Genomic DNA, 17,234 nt, shown 5'->3' with positions numbered 1-17,234 from the left:
TGTGCATCCTGCATCAGAGCACTCTTCGACTAGACCACTAATACTTGAAAGCTGAAAATGAATTTATAAAGATGAAATTAGCACTGCTAGATTATGAGTTAGCATCAAAATTATTTTTTGGACTGAATGATAGGAAATGAGTTAAGGAAAAATAGAGCCATTGGCTGTTAAGACTTGGTGAACCAAAATTTCGCCTTGGCCTTTTGATTGATACCTTACATTAGAGTCTACACAAAGTAGGGCTGTTTAATTTTTTTTTTTAAATGGCTCTGCATCTCCACAAGTGCTGTGAAAATTTACAAGCTTTCAGTAAACCAAACTTAGAGACTAGTAAGACCAGCCCTCTAAAGGGACTGCAATTCCTGGACAGAGCCAGTTAAGAAGAGGTAACTAAAAGGAGTCAGTGCTGAAAATGATCTTCCGTAACATAAGTGAAAAACCATCTTTCTTAACAACTTAATGCTTTGGAAATTAAAAACATGCATCACTGAAAGTAATTTATTTCTTTTCCTTATCTTCTGTCCTAAGAGACTATTGTTGCTTTAGAAAGGGTCAGTATTACAATGTTAATGCCCTTGGATTTTTTGGATGAGATAGATGTTGAAGTCAACAAGATAAAAGTCTCTAAGAAAATACAGAAGGCTAATAAATAGAAAAACATACTAGCTTGAAGTATTATTCAAGGGTTCTACATCTGTCTCAGAATCTAAAATGAATTATGAAGGTTTCTGAGATCAGTCACACTCTTTCCTGCCACTCAGCCACCATCAAAAGGTGACTCAAGAAAGACGTAAGATTTTAGAACAAGACAGAAGGCACTGAATAGCACCGAGAAAAGTCAATACTGTGCTAACAGAAAGATAATCAGTTGAAAGTTTACCTTCCTTCCAAATCCTTAATGATAAATATGTAAATAGTTATTTTAATACAATACACGCACTGATTACTTCACAGGGTACTGCTCAGTAACATAAAGAAGTTTCTAAGACAGCTGAAAGAAAAAAAAATTCTTGACTTAATTTTACTCTAAAAATTGTTGGTCTGGCTATGTTTACACTGTCTATCCAAAAAAACTTAGAAACTAATCCAGCTTCAGAAAATCTTCCCCATCGCATACTACCAGTGGCTACTGCTTTTCTGACAATCACGTCACACTAACAAGACTCAAGGTCTTGTCTTTCTACAAAAGCACTGCACAATGCCTTCTTCACTGGAACCGGAATCCGAGGGAAGCCATTTTCCCAACGCTTCTAAAATAGCGTCTGCATTGTTCCTGCCATGAATAGTAGAGAGAGCTAACTTCTACTTCCACAAAGGGAACACTTTCATACAAGCCTTTTCAACAGTACTTACTCAAATATGGTGCTTTGTAAGGCGCTCGTGTATTAGACAGCAGTCCATCCAACTCCTTCCTCTCCAGACTGTTGTGAAGGGCCTTCTCTTTGCCGAAGGTGGAGAAGGACCTTTCTGCCCCAGGCTGGGCTTCTGGCGTTTCAAACACTTCAGTGTCTGGAACAGAGTCCATGCCAGGTACGTGCAGATTGCTGCGGTAATCTGCTGCTTGGCGTCCATCGGATGGAACAAAGGAAGGCATCCAGCACCGATCCGAGTGGCCCAGTGCTTTACATTCCTCCGTGCAATTGGAGAAGAGATCCATGCCTGCAAGTAGGAGAGAAAAAGAAACTACAGATAATAAGCTTCAGCATCATAAACGGCTGCTGACAGATACAAAAGATGGTGCTGAGAGAAAAGGGAAGTAGGAAGAGAAATCCTGTAACAACTTTTTCCACTACCCTCATCTCCTCAACAAAATGTCTTATTGTCCAGTCTTCATAATTCAGGGAACCATCTAATAAGCACATATAAATGCCTGAATGTCACACAATTTAGAGAAAAAAAAAAATCACAAGAAAGGTATTGATTCTATCACACAAAATCTCTTGCAGAGCTTACCGTTTAGAACCCATTCAAATAAAGACTGATTCAACTTGTAGATGATGGCTGAGGTTTAGCCCTTAAAAATAATTGTTTAAGATCATGAAGAGATTGTATTTTAAATATATCTCTGAATACAAAATGAAATGCTCTGGTGGGGGAAGTGCAGATTTCACTTATGAAACATCAGTGATTCCTATAAAGGAACTATGCGTCCATTATTACACAGATAGAGCCTACATTAAAAGCAGGTCTTACAAACTAGAAACAGAGCTTTTAAGTGATCAGGATGACTTAATAAATTAATGGTTTCATCATTCTTTCATAGATAGTTTTCATCACTGCCACAGTAGTCCTTACTATCATCAGGCCACTCGTATAATACCCTACAGAGAATTATTGTAATTACTGATACAAAGGCAGGAGTAGCCCAGTGTAAGATGGCTGTGGATACTACTGACAGAAATGTTAATGCTTCCCCTATATCTGCGCACATTTGTCCCTGCCAACACAAAACCATTTGCTTACAAATCCCTTAATGCTGTTAAGATTTCAAATGACAAGCAACACTTCCACTGATGACCTGCAGCTTGGAGTATTTCCTCACTGTGATTCACCAAGTTGTTGATTTGACTTGTTTTGAGAGAAATGGTGTATGAAATGTTTGGCATAGAATAAAAGAAATACTAACGTCCTCAAGCTGATATTCAACAGCTTACAGAAATATCTTGTACTTATGAAAAGAATTGGATGTCTTTGAATAGGTATATGTCAAAACTGAACTAAATCTTACAACTATTGCATTCACAAGCATAGCATTAGAATAACAAAAAAAATGCCACAACTTGCAAAAGAAATGGAAAAAAAATCAACATCCGTAATAAAATTCATATAATGAAGCTCATTCAGCAGCCATCTCTGTAAAGAACTTGATTAGCTTGATCTCCTGTGTTAGGATTACTATTAAGAATTCCACCACTGCTCTGAATCGTAATTTGATTTATGTTAGTAATATTTATGGGCCATCTTGCACTACAGAAAACAATCTCTTCAGTAGGCAGGAAATCTCTTTGAGTTATCAACAAGTGCTTGGGAACTGAAAGCAGTCACTTAGGCAACATCAAAGGAAAAAGAAAAAGAAATTATCAGATTCATCTCACTTTATAATGACTTTTTAATTTTAAATTAAATAATATACAATGCTAGGTCCAGTTTCGATTACAACCTTGCATTGATAATAGGCATGCAGAAGTGTGGAAATAGATAAATGATCAGTGAACTGTTGAAAAATGCAAATGTGAACTGCAGATATGATGAAGGAATCAGATGAAGAATGACACACAACACATACAAATAGCAGAGTTTTGAAATGCATGATGGGAGTATCTATCACTGAAAGGAGATCAAATGCTGAAAAGAAAGATTTACATACAGGCTTCCAAGAAAGAAATTATTGTAGAGCGATGTCTATAAAACAGTGTGTACATATGCATTTCATATGCATAAAACCGTCTGAATAAAAATCTTATACAAATTGTATAAATCAAGCATTTTTGCTATTTGGAAAATTTAAGCGGCAGTTAACACAAAGCATTTTTTTTTGCTTTTCAGATTTCATAGCAAAGTTGCAACAAGCAATACCCCAATCTTTTATATGAAAATGATTACTGCAATATTTCACTAACAGTGTTTCAATGACCATATCCATTTAACATTTCCAGACTTTAAAAAAAAGCAGAAGACAGACAGAAAAACTTGTAGATAAATATTAAATTGTATTCTTTTGTCAGTAGGGAAGAAGAATTTAAGATATTTATTCAAAGATAAGCTCTTTTTTTCATGGATTTTTATTTCCCCTGGAAAATTATCCTCTATTTTACTATTTTGGTTTCATATCAGCTGCTAAACTGCAAAACGTCTCTAACCAAATATTATTTTTTAGCTCCCTTCTGAATTCTGCTTGTCTACTGCAATGCACTGAATAGTATTATATAACAGCTTATTATAAAAGAGATGTTACAGACACCATGAATCAGGATTTTGCATAAACAAAGTAACAAAACGGACATATAAAATGTAAGCTTGTACAACAAACTTCCTCCTCCTCTGAAGGATGGGGGAACTTCTAAAAGAAGATAAAAAAAAAAACCTTAAGAATATCCACTGCTGGAACACAGAGCTGGCATGTACTTGCCTGCTCAGGATTAGGAGAAAAGAGGGCTGCACTGGATTTTACTGCTACTTGAGTCAATTGCAACACTCCCTAAGAGTTTAATGGGTGCAGAATCAAGCCTTTGGTCTTAATATCTTGGCAGAAAAGTAAACTCAAATCAGCACCCTAATTCTGAAATCCATGGGCATTTGTGTAGATTTGCACTGAGTACGAGATGGCTGCTGGTTGTTCTCCTCCACCTTTTTACTGTGGGTGAGGATATATCATTCTCTGTTTTAACTGAAAAAAATATTTAAAGGGAATAAAAGCTATTTTCTATTTTTCCAAGGAAGGCAGGAAATATCATGGTAAAGGAAACAAGACATCAAAGCACAAAACTCCTTCATACACCAAGAATCATATTCTTTATTTATATATTTATTTATATATTTATATATATACACAGAAGAAAGGTTCAGTAGTATAACACTTTCATCTCCTTTCCCTCATAAATCTGGTTATATATATGGTCTTTCTGAATTAAACTATCCATCATAATTGCACATCTACATTAAAGAAAAATGCTTTATATTTTTCATTTAGTTTTCCTCTTAGGCCTTGCATGCAGATAAACTGAGATTTTAAAGGTGACTGAATTATGAATTTCAAATGTCCTTCTCAGATACAAAGAGGTAGTGTAGACTACTGAAACCCAGCATACATATAAAACCTTAGGCAAGTAAAAGTTCAACAGTCAGTTCACTACCAGCCCTGCTTCATTCAACAGTTATTACTAGATAGATCAGCAGGCAAGGTGACTTTGTAGATTTTTTTTTTTTTTTTAAAAAAAAAAAGCCCTCGCTCCCCCGCCTTCTCCAACCAAAAACCAGGGAAAGAGTTAAAAATTAAGTTTTATATCTGTATCTGAATTTCCTGAATGCAGGTGTTTGAAAAAGATACTTCATACTGTTCCATTTCTAAAGCATTTTCCTCATTTCTTTTTCATATTTCAAAAGGAGAAATCAGCATTTTTATGTGCATGAATTCTAATTGATTTGAAAGACTACTCAGATCAAAGAGAAAATTAGGTCGAAAATAATTTGTATATAATTTACTCTTTATTAATTTAATTATGGGAGGAGAGCCATACGCCAAGCCTTTAGAATAATGAGTGAACACGTTTAGATATATTACTGAATAAATAACATAATAAATAGCGCAAATGCAAGTAAAATGTTGACAAAGTATTTCCATCATATTGTTACTGAGATTTTTTTTTCCCAGTGTGTGCCATTTTCTTCATAACTTTGGCTTTTCTTCAGGCTTAAGCAGTATTTGTCATTTCTCCTGTGGCAGCTTTCTAAGGGCTAGATGGGAGACAAGCGTGACTTAGGGAACCAGGACTCGTGCACAGAGTTACATTACCAGATCACCCATCCATCTGGCTAGATTACCTATGAATACATTATTCATTTCCCTGTGACTCATGTTTTCTGTCTACATATGAGAATAATGATTTTAACCTCCTTTGCAGAACACTAACTACTGAAGAAAATGGACTTTACTCCTTCTTACTAAGTAATTGGTGAGCTGCCTTGGATAAAACTGACTTGATCTGCATGAGAACATGAATAAAAACTTAAACAACTTCGACATTCAGCTCTTCCAAATCTTAGCTTCAAAGCCCTTTTGGACTATTGAGATGTGAGCATTATTAAGCATACAGCCCAACGAAAGAAAGGAAAAAGCTTAACTACAGTTGAAGCACTTTTCTAAGCCATTTTTACGTTCACTCTCATTTCATTCAAAATAGACTCTTACCCAAGCAATCTTCAAAACAGGATTTCATTGTCACTCTGCACATGCTCAGAGGGAACACCAGTTTCTCTGTCCCTTTACTGCTAAAAACTCTTATTTTGACTTTTCAGATTTTTCTTCTCACGTGCACTGAAATATCACGGCCCTCATCCAGCTCAGCAGTAATGCATACTCACTCTCTTGACTTTTGCTACAGCCGTACTCAGAAGGTGTGAAGTAATATTTCAACCTGTGCCTTTTTTTTATCAGACCCCTGCAACTCCCTCCATAAAGCCCACTGGAGAGAGCAACTCTCACTTTAAACCTCAGCCTTTCTCAAATGCACACTCTAGTACTGCACCAAGTAGGTCATAAAATCGGTTGGCATGTTTTCAGGTACATACGTTACAGTATATGTATTTATCTTCACATGGATGAAACTCATTCCTCAAGTGTATCTGAGTGATCGTGACAATTCAGGGGAAGAGGTGAAACAAAGATGATATTGCAAAGAACTCTGCACGCTTGGAGAGAGAAAGCAGAGTAACTAGTGACCAGCCATACAGAAAAGGCTGATGGCATGAGTCCAAAGCTTGAAGGACAGGTGTCTCATCATACAGTTTCAACACATACACATGCAGAGTATTAATTGGCACCCAAGCTGGCAATTTCAGAAGAGAGGCCAAGAATTTAATCAACCATGGGAAATAAACTAACTTAATGCTTAGAAATGACTCGTACAGAACATGACTGAAATAGTGTGTTAATGATGAGCAGCAGTGTTGCACTTGTTTTACAACAACAAAAACAGCTTTTGTCCTCAAAATATTCAGAGACAGAAAAGCGCTAATAAGTAAAGCACTAGTCTGGGGTTTGAGAAAGCCCTTCCTCTTTTTGCCAAAAACTTCTCATATGTCCTTAGGAAAGTGTTTTCCAATAAGTTCAGGTTCTATACCAGTCAATGAAATGTCTAGTTAATCCAGGAAATTTAAGCTCCTGAGAACTTTTGAAATCCCACTATTTGCCATTCTCCACCAAATGCTCATGACAGTCCTCTCCTAGTTCACAAACATTAAGGTAGGTAAGTAGATAATTATGAGCAATTCAGGTGCTACCTTAGTGGAAGCAATACAAATTCCTTACATTTAAGTACTCAGCACATTCAAGCACTTTTCAGGAAACAATGAAATCACTATTAAGAAAGCATATTCTGCAAAAAAGAGGGAACTAGATTCTTATCTTAAAACATAATAATGCATTTTATGGTAGTTACAACAGCTGAGCTGAGAATTCTTCCTAAATGGTTGCACAGGACAAAACTACGACATAGTAATAGATTTTCATCCCACGTGTTTTCCTTCCCAACTAATAATTCACCACGACTTTGACAGTCAGCTTGGCTAACAATGGACTATTGTAGAATAGCTACTTGCATGCCATAGGACTATTCGCTCTTGACATGCACAGAACTGTGAAAAGATGTTTTGTAAGCAGAACATGCTGCTGATGAAAACCAGCAAGGGGTACGTTTCATTTTACAACGTGAATTGTCTACTAAATGTTTCCGGAAACACATACAGTGCATTTGAAAACAAATATACTGCTGCATGGTGTAAGACGACATCATGGAAAGAAAAAAAAAAAAAAGTCAGCATTCAGCTATGTTATCAAAGTGTTTTCCTTTAATTTAGAATTGATTACCAAACACCAGAACGACTGAGAAACTGAGGGCATTCCCTCAGATGGTTCTCTAGCCATTCAAGATCAAGTAAGATTTACTCTCATCTTTGCACTAAATTCATTGCCAAACACTAACAAGAATACTAGCAAATACTAGCAAGAATTAAGGTTTTCTACTAAAATCCCTTTCTCGCCATCACTGAGGTCGAAACGCACATGGTTTGCACCATGACAGCAGGGTTCATAACAAAAATTGCTAGAAAAAATGTATTACATGTATTCTAAAAATTAGAGTAGTTTCTTTAGAGATTTCTATTTAATTATCCATTTGAAACTATCATTTAGAAAATTGTTCATGCAAATTATTCTCAAAGCACTGCAACAATACATTAAATTGGAAGACCTGGGTGCTTGAGGTTTCTTTTGAAACTGTTAATTATGAGTAGACTAAATCTAACTGTCAGCTTTCATTAATTCATATGTAATTTCCATTTGAGTTACAGAAGCCCATAAATCACATTGGATTCTTAAATGATTTCAAGTTATTCTAAAAATATGGAATAGATTTTTTTCCTATTTTAATAAAGCAGAAATAACAATTTACGTGGCTAAGTAATGGCAAGTCTGAGAATAGTTCCAACGTTAGTATCTAAGAGAGACTACTTTCAAAATGGAAAAAAAGAATAAAGAGGAAAAACAACAATAACAGCACTGTTTCTAAACAGTGGTTTTCTGGATGTTTCTAAAATAAATCTGATTTCAGTTGACATGCAACTGTATGATTATATTTCCACCAGCAGCCAAATCCAGCCGCTTCTGCAGATGTTTATTCTTTTCTCTCCTGTTTGGTTATTATGGTTCATTATGCTGAGGGACTAAACTGATTGAAACGTTCACTGAGATGACTGCTGCAGTAAAATGCGTAAAAGAAAAAAAAAATGTAATGCAGGGAGGGCAGGAGAAGAGGGAGCTTTTTATAACTCAGCAGCATTGATTGCTGCATCAGAAACAGTGCAGAAGAACGAGTGTGTGTGTGGGGGGGTGCCTAAATACATGGCTTTTTAAGACAACAATAAATCATACGCCATATATAGGCCAAAAATGAAAGAGGCTCTGTGTTCAGATGTAAACTTCTGGCAAGACCTGGTCTGTTGTCAGGTTCCCAGACACAAAATAGACACTCTGTTCACTTAGCATGAAGCCCTGCAAGAAGCAGGGAGCTCCGGAGACTCTTGGCTCTTCTTGAGTCTCATTAGGTCTGCATATTAATGACTTGCAGCAACATAAAGGGGCCCTGTGGCGGCCTCCTTTTCCCCTCCGCCTGGGTTTCCCATCATTAAGGGGACAGTGGCTACAGTAGCAAGAAAACAGAGGATGTTAACGGAGCAAGGGGGTGAAATGGCTCTGGTGTTACATTACTGAGCTCCTTGCCCTGATATCCTTTAGCATGACATCAGGAAAAGAAATGATGTAGGACTGGATAAATTCAGGCATCACTTTGTAAAATATAGCAACCCCCTCTGCATGACAGAGCACAGAAGGAACAAGGGGCAAGAAATCACTGTACTGAATCAAGACACGGCAAACCTTCAGAGACTGTGGTAGGGAAGAACACAAAGCATTTCTGGCTAAAATGCACTGAGAGGGTCAGAAGAAATAGTAAAGCACACACTCTAAATATATGTGATTTTCAAAAGGAAACTAGCAGTATGAGAGCAAAACTAGCAAGCTGCATAGCTAGGAATTACACTAGAAATGATACACTTCTATATAATTCAAATCATGAAAATATCATGATTTTAAAGTAAAGTTTTTAGAATATTTCTTTTCTTTGTTATGACTGAAATTGTACTTAAGAATACCCTCATTAACATGGAGATCACTTATACTTTATGGTTCCTTAATTTGAATTAAAAAACAGTCTTCAGAAAAATGCTAAGGTATTATACATTCAAAGACCCACAGTGTCTCCACTGATCTCCAGCAAAAATCCTCACAGTCTGGCTGTCATTCAACCACGGGGCTCTTTCTTTCCCTTGACGACTCCCCCTTCACTTCACACTGCCACGACAGCCAAAGTCCCTACTGAACAAAGTTGCCTAATGCTTTGAAACCCTGCAGGTCTGCTGCTGGGGAAAAAAAAAATCACTGCTGTTAAAGATACCAGGAACTCTGTTTTACTGTGCAGGAAGTTTCATTATAGTTAATGATGCAGAATAACACAAAAAAGCCCCAGTAAACACACAAACAAACAAAAACAATAAACTCCTAATCTTCATCCCTTGAAAAGGGTCCGGAATCATCTTGCACAGGCTACTGCAGCAGTAAGAAGACCCCAAACCAAACCTCCATAGCACATGCTCATGTTATTTCATGGCGCTGTTGTATTTTGCCCCTAGTCTGCTCTTTCTAGTGCCCTTACTTAAAGATCTGCTATTCCCATTCTTTTATCAGACTTACCAGAGGATTGACCTCGATTAGTGGCATCATGATCACTGTCTCCTTGCTCACTGTCTCCATGACCACTGTCCTTAGAGCTTACTATATCTGCTTCCTGGAATGCAGAACTAGACAGAGAAACATCTTTACATTAGAATAAACATGAAAGAGGAACTCATAAAACATTCTTCTGCCATCACATGGCCAACCACGGTGCTGCATTCATTCACTCCCACATGCTGCACTGCTCCTGCAGAGCCACACTGCCCATCATAAACAAAACTTGTATTTTCAGACATTAGTAACCCAGCTGAAACAGACAGGAGCCATTATTACTTGGCCTGGATTTCATGCAATTGTTATGAATAATTTGGTAGCACTTACTTAGGCTGGATAGCTAAATTCTCACTCAGAGTTCAATATCAGGTAGAGGCTACAGAAGGATTCTTAAGTATATTAAAGCATGTTTTAGGTTAATACAAAAAGAGATTTTGCTCTCTAGTCAATCAGGCTTTGAAACAGGTTTAGAAAAATCTAATTCCAACTTATTCAGTTGACTGTTTCATTTATTATGTCTACATACATTCATTTTCCCATTGCTCACTTGGCTACTATTTTATGCCTACAGTAAACGCATTTCTGCATCCCACTCACGCTTGCTAGAGCATACATTAGCAAAACAAGAGTAAGGAGCTCGTACCTGTTTACCCGTCGAGGTCTATCAACTAGATAACTGAGCTCGGCACGCTGATGCTTTGTCTGTAAAAGAAAAAAAAAAAAAAAAAGAGCAGGGGGAGAACAAATGAATTTGTGGTATTTTGTACCTAGCATCTAAAAATACACTAGAGCTCACCAGATTGACTATAAATAGGAATGCTCAGTTACAACCAGGCCTACACAGCCTTTTTAAATGACTTGAGGGAGAAATACCCAAATAAACAAAATATCTACTCTTATTCACACATACATAAAAGCATCAAGGACTTCTTGAGATTCTGACACTTCTTCCTCCCCTCATGGTGCATGCTGTCAAACATCACAAAAACACCCAGAAGAGTCAACACAACTATTTCTGGAGTTGTATACTACTGACTCAGAAAAAAAACTTGGCATAATTTGATGTTCAATCTGATCTTAATTTCAGAGCATAAAATGGGAGAGACAGGATAGTTATTGCAGCCTAAATACACTGAGATAGGCTCTAGCCCTCAAAAAGGCAAGAGAAGGGAGTTTTACATACACTTTAAGAAAAGGCCAACATGACAGTGAGATTTTTTGATACTGATTTGTGAAACTCAGACTGCTTTTGAAAACACCATTCAAACCACGTTGAGCAAGCTGGGTAGTATTCTGGTTTCAGTGTTCAATATAAAAACAGAATGTGTTTTTCTCATGAGTACCTACACAGAGAGGTACGGAGAGCATGTGTTAGCTCGCACAGCAGGAAATGATTAACAGGGGAGCATTAAGACACGGCATAGGCTTCGATGGGGATTCTCTGCACGCTGAGTAATGCAGTGGAGACAGTTAATGAAGGAGGACACTAAGTCTTGGCATATAATTTCACGGAAATTCCTCCCCTACTTTTTTTTTCCTTCTGAGAACACAGCTTTGGGTTGTAAAGAGCTGTTTGTTTGGGCAGAGTAAAGAAGAGCCGGTTAATAAAACTCTAATTTGCAAATTGAGGTGCCTGCCAAGTGTAGAGATTTTCAGAGTCTCAACGAGGGGGTGTGGGGAATGCGTGCCTGCCGAAGCTTTCTTTTTTTTTTTCTTCACATGCAAAGATTTCAGAGCACAACAAATAAAGCAATCGCACAGAGTGGAGATTTTGCCTCGGCAGACCCTGTGATCCTTCTCCACGTCCTTCGGTCGCTGCCAACGGCTGCTGTTCCCTCAACACCGGGCGCCGGCCCCCAGGAAGGGACAACAGCGTCGGAGGGGTGGGAGAGGGCTTGCCCTCCTCGGCAGGCGGTTAAAAACCACGCAAAGAAGCCGTTTAAAAACAAACAAATCGATAAAACGGCGGCGAAGCGGGGCCGGGGGGAGCCGGCGGCGGCGCCGCTGTGACAGGAGGGCGCAGGGGCCGACGGGGCGGGGCGCGTCCGCCTAACGGTCCCCAACCGGCGCCTAACGGTCCCCAACGGGCGGCGCGCGCCGGGGGGCCGGGGGGAGGTGCGGACCTTACCTCGCTGGACAGGATGCTGCCGTTGGAGATGATGTCGGGCTGCTGGTCGGCGTAGCCGGTGACGATGGCGCCGCAGGGGTTGTGCTCGGCGTCGGTGCTGCGGGAGGGGCTGCAGGGCTTGAGGAACATGAGGTCGGTCTTGGCAGACTCGGGCGTGAGGCAGACCTGGTAGCAGTAGTTCTGATTGTGGTGGTGGGAGCCGAAGGTGCCCGCCTCCTCGGCCGGCACCTGCGCCGGGTTGCTGGGCACGTTGGAGCTCTGCACGAGCATAATGTCCGACTTGCTGAGCTTCTTCTTACGGGCCCGCGCCTGGCGGCTGCAACACGGGCAGCAGCAGCAGCAGCCCAGGCAGCAGTCGCTGGCCAGGCACGTGTAGATGTTGAGCTTCTTCTCCTTCTGGCAGCGCACGGCCAGCACGATCATGGCCAGCAGGAAGATGAAGGACACGGAGCCCAGGGCGATGATAAGGATGAGGGTGAGGTCGAGCGAGGTGTCGCCGCCGGAGCGGCTGGGCCGGTGCTCGCCGCCGCCGCCGCCTCCGCCGCCCCCCGCGCCCGCCCCCGCGCCCAGGCCGCCGCCGCCGCCGCCGGGCCGCTCGGCCGCGCCGTCCACCAGCACCACCTGGATGGCGGCGGTGGAGGAGAGCGGCGGCTGCCCGTGGTCGCGCACCTCGATGACCAGCTCGTAGGGGCGCTGCGGGTCGCGCTTGGCGGGCACCCTGCGCGCCGTGCGCAGCTCGCCGCTGCGCCAGTCCATGCGGAAGAGGCTCGCCTCGTTGCCGCGGGCGATGCTGTAGGTGAGGCGCGCGTTCTCGCCGTCGTCGGCGTCCACGGCCGCCACGCGGCTCACGAGGTAGCCCGGCTCGGCGCCGCGCGGCAGCGCCTCGCGCGCCGGGGTGCCGTTGCGGCCGGGCAGCGGGCTCACGATGGCGGGCGCGTTGTCGTTCTGGTCCACGACGATGATGTGCACGGTGGCGTTGCCCGCCAGCGGCTGCGGCTCCTCGCCGGCGTCGCGCGCTTCCACCTGGAAGCTGAACTCCTTGAGCTGCTCGTAGTCGAAGGAGCGCAGCGCGTAGAGGAAGCCGTTCTCGGAGTTGATGGAGACGTAGGTGAAGACGGACATGCCCTGGATCTGGCTCTCGAGGATGGAGTAGGCGAGCTGCGCGTTGGCGCCCTGGTCGCGGTCCGTGGCGCTCACGGCGTAGATGTAGGCGCCGGGCACGTTGTTCTCGCTCACGTAGACCTGGTAGACGGGCTGGCTGAAGCGCGGCGCGTTGTCGTTCACGTCGCTCACGCGCACCTGGATGGACTTGCTGGTGCTGAGCGGCGGCTCGCCGCGGTCCCGCGCCACCACGGTGAGTGTGTAGGCGTCGCCGCCGGGCTGCTCGCGGTCCAGCGGGCCCTCGGTCACGATGGTGTAGTAGTTCTTGAAGGAGCTCTTGAGGCGGAAGGGCGCGTCGCCCTGCAGCAGCTCGCACTGCACCTGCCCGTTCTCCTCCGAGTCGCGGTCCGAGACGCTGAAGAGGGCCACCACGGTGCCCGGCGCCGCCGCCTCGCTCACCGCCTCCTTCACCGTGGAGAAGCTGATCTCGGGGGCGTTGTCGTTAGCGTCCAGCACGCGCACGAGCACCTTGCAGTGCGCCGGCACGGCGTTGGGCCCCAGGTCCTTGGCTTGCACGTACACCTGGTAGACGCTGCTCTCCTCGTAGTCCAGCTCGCCGCTCACCTCGAGGCGGCCGGTGCGCGGCGCGATGCCGAAGAGCTCGCGGGCGCGCGCCGAGATGTGGCTGCTGAAGGAGTAGATGACCTCGCCGTTCTGGCCCTCGTCGGGGTCGGTGGCGTTGAGCTGCAGCACGAGCGTGCCGGGCGGCGAGTTCTCCGGCAGCGACACGGTGTAGACGGGCTGCTCGAAGGCGGGCACGTTGTCGTTGGAGTCGAGGACCCGCACGGTGAGCAGCGCGGTGCCGGTGCGCTGCTGCGGCTGCCCGCCGTCCACGGCGGTGAGCACGTAGCGGTGCAGCGCCTGCTGTTCGCGGTCCAGCGGCTTGTCGAGCACCAGCTCGGCGAAGCGGTTGCCGTCGCCCTGCGTCTGCACATCGAGGGAGAAGTAGCTGTTGGGGGTGATCTCGTAGGTGCGCAGCGAGTTGGTGCCCACGTCGGGGTCGAAGGCGCTCTCGAGTGGGAAGCGGGTGCCCGGCGTGGCGCTCTCCGAGATCTCCACGGTGAGGTCGGGCTCCGGGAAGGCGGGCGGGTTGTCGTTGATGTCTAGCACCTCAATCTCCACGCGGAACAGCTCCAGGGGGTTCTCCAGGAAGACCTCGAGGTGCAGCAGGCAGGAGGGGCTCTGCTTGCAGATCTGCTCCCGGTCGATCTTCTCGTTCACGTAGAGCACGCCCGTCTCCAGGTTGAGCTCCAGGTAGGGGCTACGGGAGTTGGGCACCGTCTGGAAGCGGCGAGCCGAAAGTTTTGTAATGTCCAAGCCCAGGTCCTCGGCGATATTCCCCACGAATGTGCCATGCTCCTGCTCTTCCTGCACGGTGTAATGGAGCTGACACAGGGCCCCCTCCACCATCCAGAGCAAGGCAAAGAGGAATAGCACAATCATCTCCGACTGGGGAAAGAGATCCCCCCCCCTCCCCGGCACCGCCGCTGCCTCCTCTGCCGAAAGCCACCACCACCACCTCCTCCTCCTCCGAAAATACACAGCGCTGTGTGCGCGCCCGTGTGTGTACGTGTGCGCGCGGAGACGGAGCGGGGAAAGGAGGGGGAAGGAGACGGGGGCTTGGCTGGTTGGGGGGGCGGGGAGGGGGTGCTAGGTATTATTTCTTCTGATTCATGTCAGGCTTTTTTTCCTCCCCCATCTCCCTCCTTTCTGCTACGAGTATTATGGTTTCACACGCTGGCCAAATGAAGAAGACGGGCGTCTCCACTTCATCTGTGATCTTCCAAATAAACGGCCAACTAATAACGGCTCTTAGCCGGATGCATCTCTAGACACACAGCAGCCCGCTTTTATTTATTCCCGGAGTCCTGGCGCTGCACCGCGGCGGCGGCAGCAGCAAATCCCAAGGAAGCAAATTTTATATTTCAAGATTGTCCTCGGTCTGTCTTCCTGGCGGGAGCTGGAGGGGTAGATGCTGCTGGAAAAGCCGGTGGACATGCCCTCTTCAGACGCGAGGAAAAGGCAGGAATACCGCAAAATTGGAAAAAAAAATCATAAGCCGCAGAAAGGCTTCATATCAAAAACCACCCGAAACTTTCGCTCCCTGATTTCTCTAGGATTTGCTGTTTTTATTTAAGGATATTAGATTTCCTCTCTTCTATCAATATTATTTCTCATTTTCTTCCGTTACTGCTATCATTGCGCGCATCATCACCGCCGCCAGTCTGCTCTCCGCGGCCGCACTGCTCAGTTTTGTGTTCTTTCCTCTCTCGCTGCCTTCGCCTCCAGCCCCCGTCTCTGCTGCGGCCGCTGCTACCGTCCCAGCCGCGGCTCCCCTGATCTCTGCCAGCAGCTCTGCGCGCCCGCCGCTCGCCTCGCCTGCTTTTGCGCAGCGCCCGGCTCCTGCCAACCAATGGGCTCGCAGCAACACCCCCGGGGGAGGTGCCCCATTGGCCACGGCGCACGTCAAGCAGGGCTACGTCACAGAGGGCCGAGCGGCGGGCGGGAGAGTGAGGGAGCGGGCGGCAGCGGCGGGGCCGCGCTGGCGTGAGGCGAGTGCGGCAGCTCCTGCCGCGCTGCTGGGGATGCCGCGCTGCCTCCTCCTGCCTCCAGCGGGGACTGTTCCTGCTGCAGCCGGGGAGGGAGAGCCCGTCTCGTAACGCCGCGGAGCGATAAACAAGCGTCTGCCCGGGGAGGGAATTTCCGCCGCCGCGAAGTTTCCTCTCCCGTGGCTGGCGCCGCGGCGTGACGGGCCCCTTTCGGAAAGGCGTAAACGAGGGGAAACTCGCTGTGTTCCCTACCCCGGAGACTTAGCTTGGCCGTGGGGGAAGCGCAACTTTCCGCCGCGCGCTTCTACGGCGTTTCCAGTCCTAGCCAATTTGAAGTACTAAAAGTCTGTGCCATTTTCCTTTGATTTGCGCCCGCGGAATTTCCACTGGCGTAACAGGTGCCAGCCGAGAGGGAATCCGGCCGTACGCGCTGCGACGCGCTCTGTACTGAGAGCGGGGATCGGCAGGAGGGCCGGGCCATGGATTCATTTTCTACTGAAACCCTCCGATGACAACGAGCGGCGCCCGCCGCGGCGCGGGCTCCGCGCAGACCCCGCTCCCCGCGGGGGCGCTGCGGCTCCTGGCGCGGCCCTCCCCATCAGGGAAAGCCTCGCACAGCCCCCGGGCCCCTCTCCCCGCGGGCCTGCGCTGAGCCCAGCGCTGCCTCGGTGGAGCGCAGCCCGCGCCTGGCTGGCACCGAAGCCGCAGGGCGAGAAACGAGCGTGGATTCGGAGACTGTTGTTGAGCGGTCGCAACGCACGGTCGCGTTAGCGGCCCCTCTTGTGCTCCGGGCTTCTTACAGACGTTTCAAAAGGTCTGTGTCCGTAACTTTCCAAAAGGAAGAAAGAAAATAAAGGATCAAATAGGATGAAATATTCCTGAATTTAGCTTATTTATTTAACATAGCGCTACTTCACCGTTTCTCCAGACCTCGGCACAGCCGCTGGTGCAGGCCCTGCCTCACGCAGCAGCAACGCGCGACCCCCGGCTCCTGCGGCCCGCCGCGCAGCGGCTCCCCTCGGTGCGCTGCGGCCGCGCAGACCCCCGGCGTGTGCCGCGGCCGCGCGGCGCCTCCCCTCCCCGCACTCCCGCACTGCCGCCCGTTCCGGGCTCGCGCTGGGGCCCGCAGGGCAGCGGAGCGGCGCCCGCCGGCCTGCGCGTCCCCGCGGCGCCGCCGCGCCCGCCCCGCCGGCGGCCCCGGCACTCGCGGGCAGCGGGCGCCCCCCAGCGGCGGCAGCGCCGCACTGCGCCCCCCCCCCCCCCCCGCGCTCCCCGGAGGCGCCGTCCCGCCCCCGCGGCGGGAGACACCCCCCGCCATCCCGCGCATCCCGGCGCA

General features: G+C 46.5%; 1 protein-coding gene across 3 annotated transcripts in view; it reads right to left on the bottom strand.

The window, feature by feature from the left end:
* Positions 1-14,908, bottom strand: part of PCDH10 (protocadherin 10) — a 31,278-nt gene extending 16,370 nt beyond the window's left edge. For 2 of the 3 annotated variants that reach the window (XM_088526539.1, XM_088526540.1), the window contains exons 1-4: positions 12,189-14,908; positions 10,704-10,762; positions 10,025-10,131; positions 1,354-1,659 (exon numbers count right to left, since the gene is read on the bottom strand). In XM_088526539.1, the coding sequence (XP_088382665.1) occupies positions 1,354-1,659; positions 10,025-10,131; positions 10,704-10,762; positions 12,189-14,792 (3,076 nt within the window). In that variant the 5' untranslated portion in view covers positions 14,793-14,908. The remainder of the gene's footprint in view (positions 1-1,353; positions 1,660-10,024; positions 10,132-10,703; positions 10,763-12,188) is intronic. The other variant, XM_088526541.1, reaches the window with a different exon arrangement.
* Positions 14,909-17,234: the final 2,326 nt, after the last annotated feature.

Source organism: Tinamus guttatus, unplaced genomic scaffold (assembly GCF_059628265.1).
Source record: "Tinamus guttatus ecotype Peru unplaced genomic scaffold, ASM5962826v1 Tinamus_guttatus_pri_ptg000247l, whole genome shotgun sequence".
Classification (NCBI taxonomy): Eukaryota; Metazoa; Chordata; class Aves; order Tinamiformes; family Tinamidae; genus Tinamus; species Tinamus guttatus.
The sequence above is the reverse complement of the archived record's forward strand: the minus strand, read 5'-3'. Positions and strand labels throughout refer to the sequence as shown.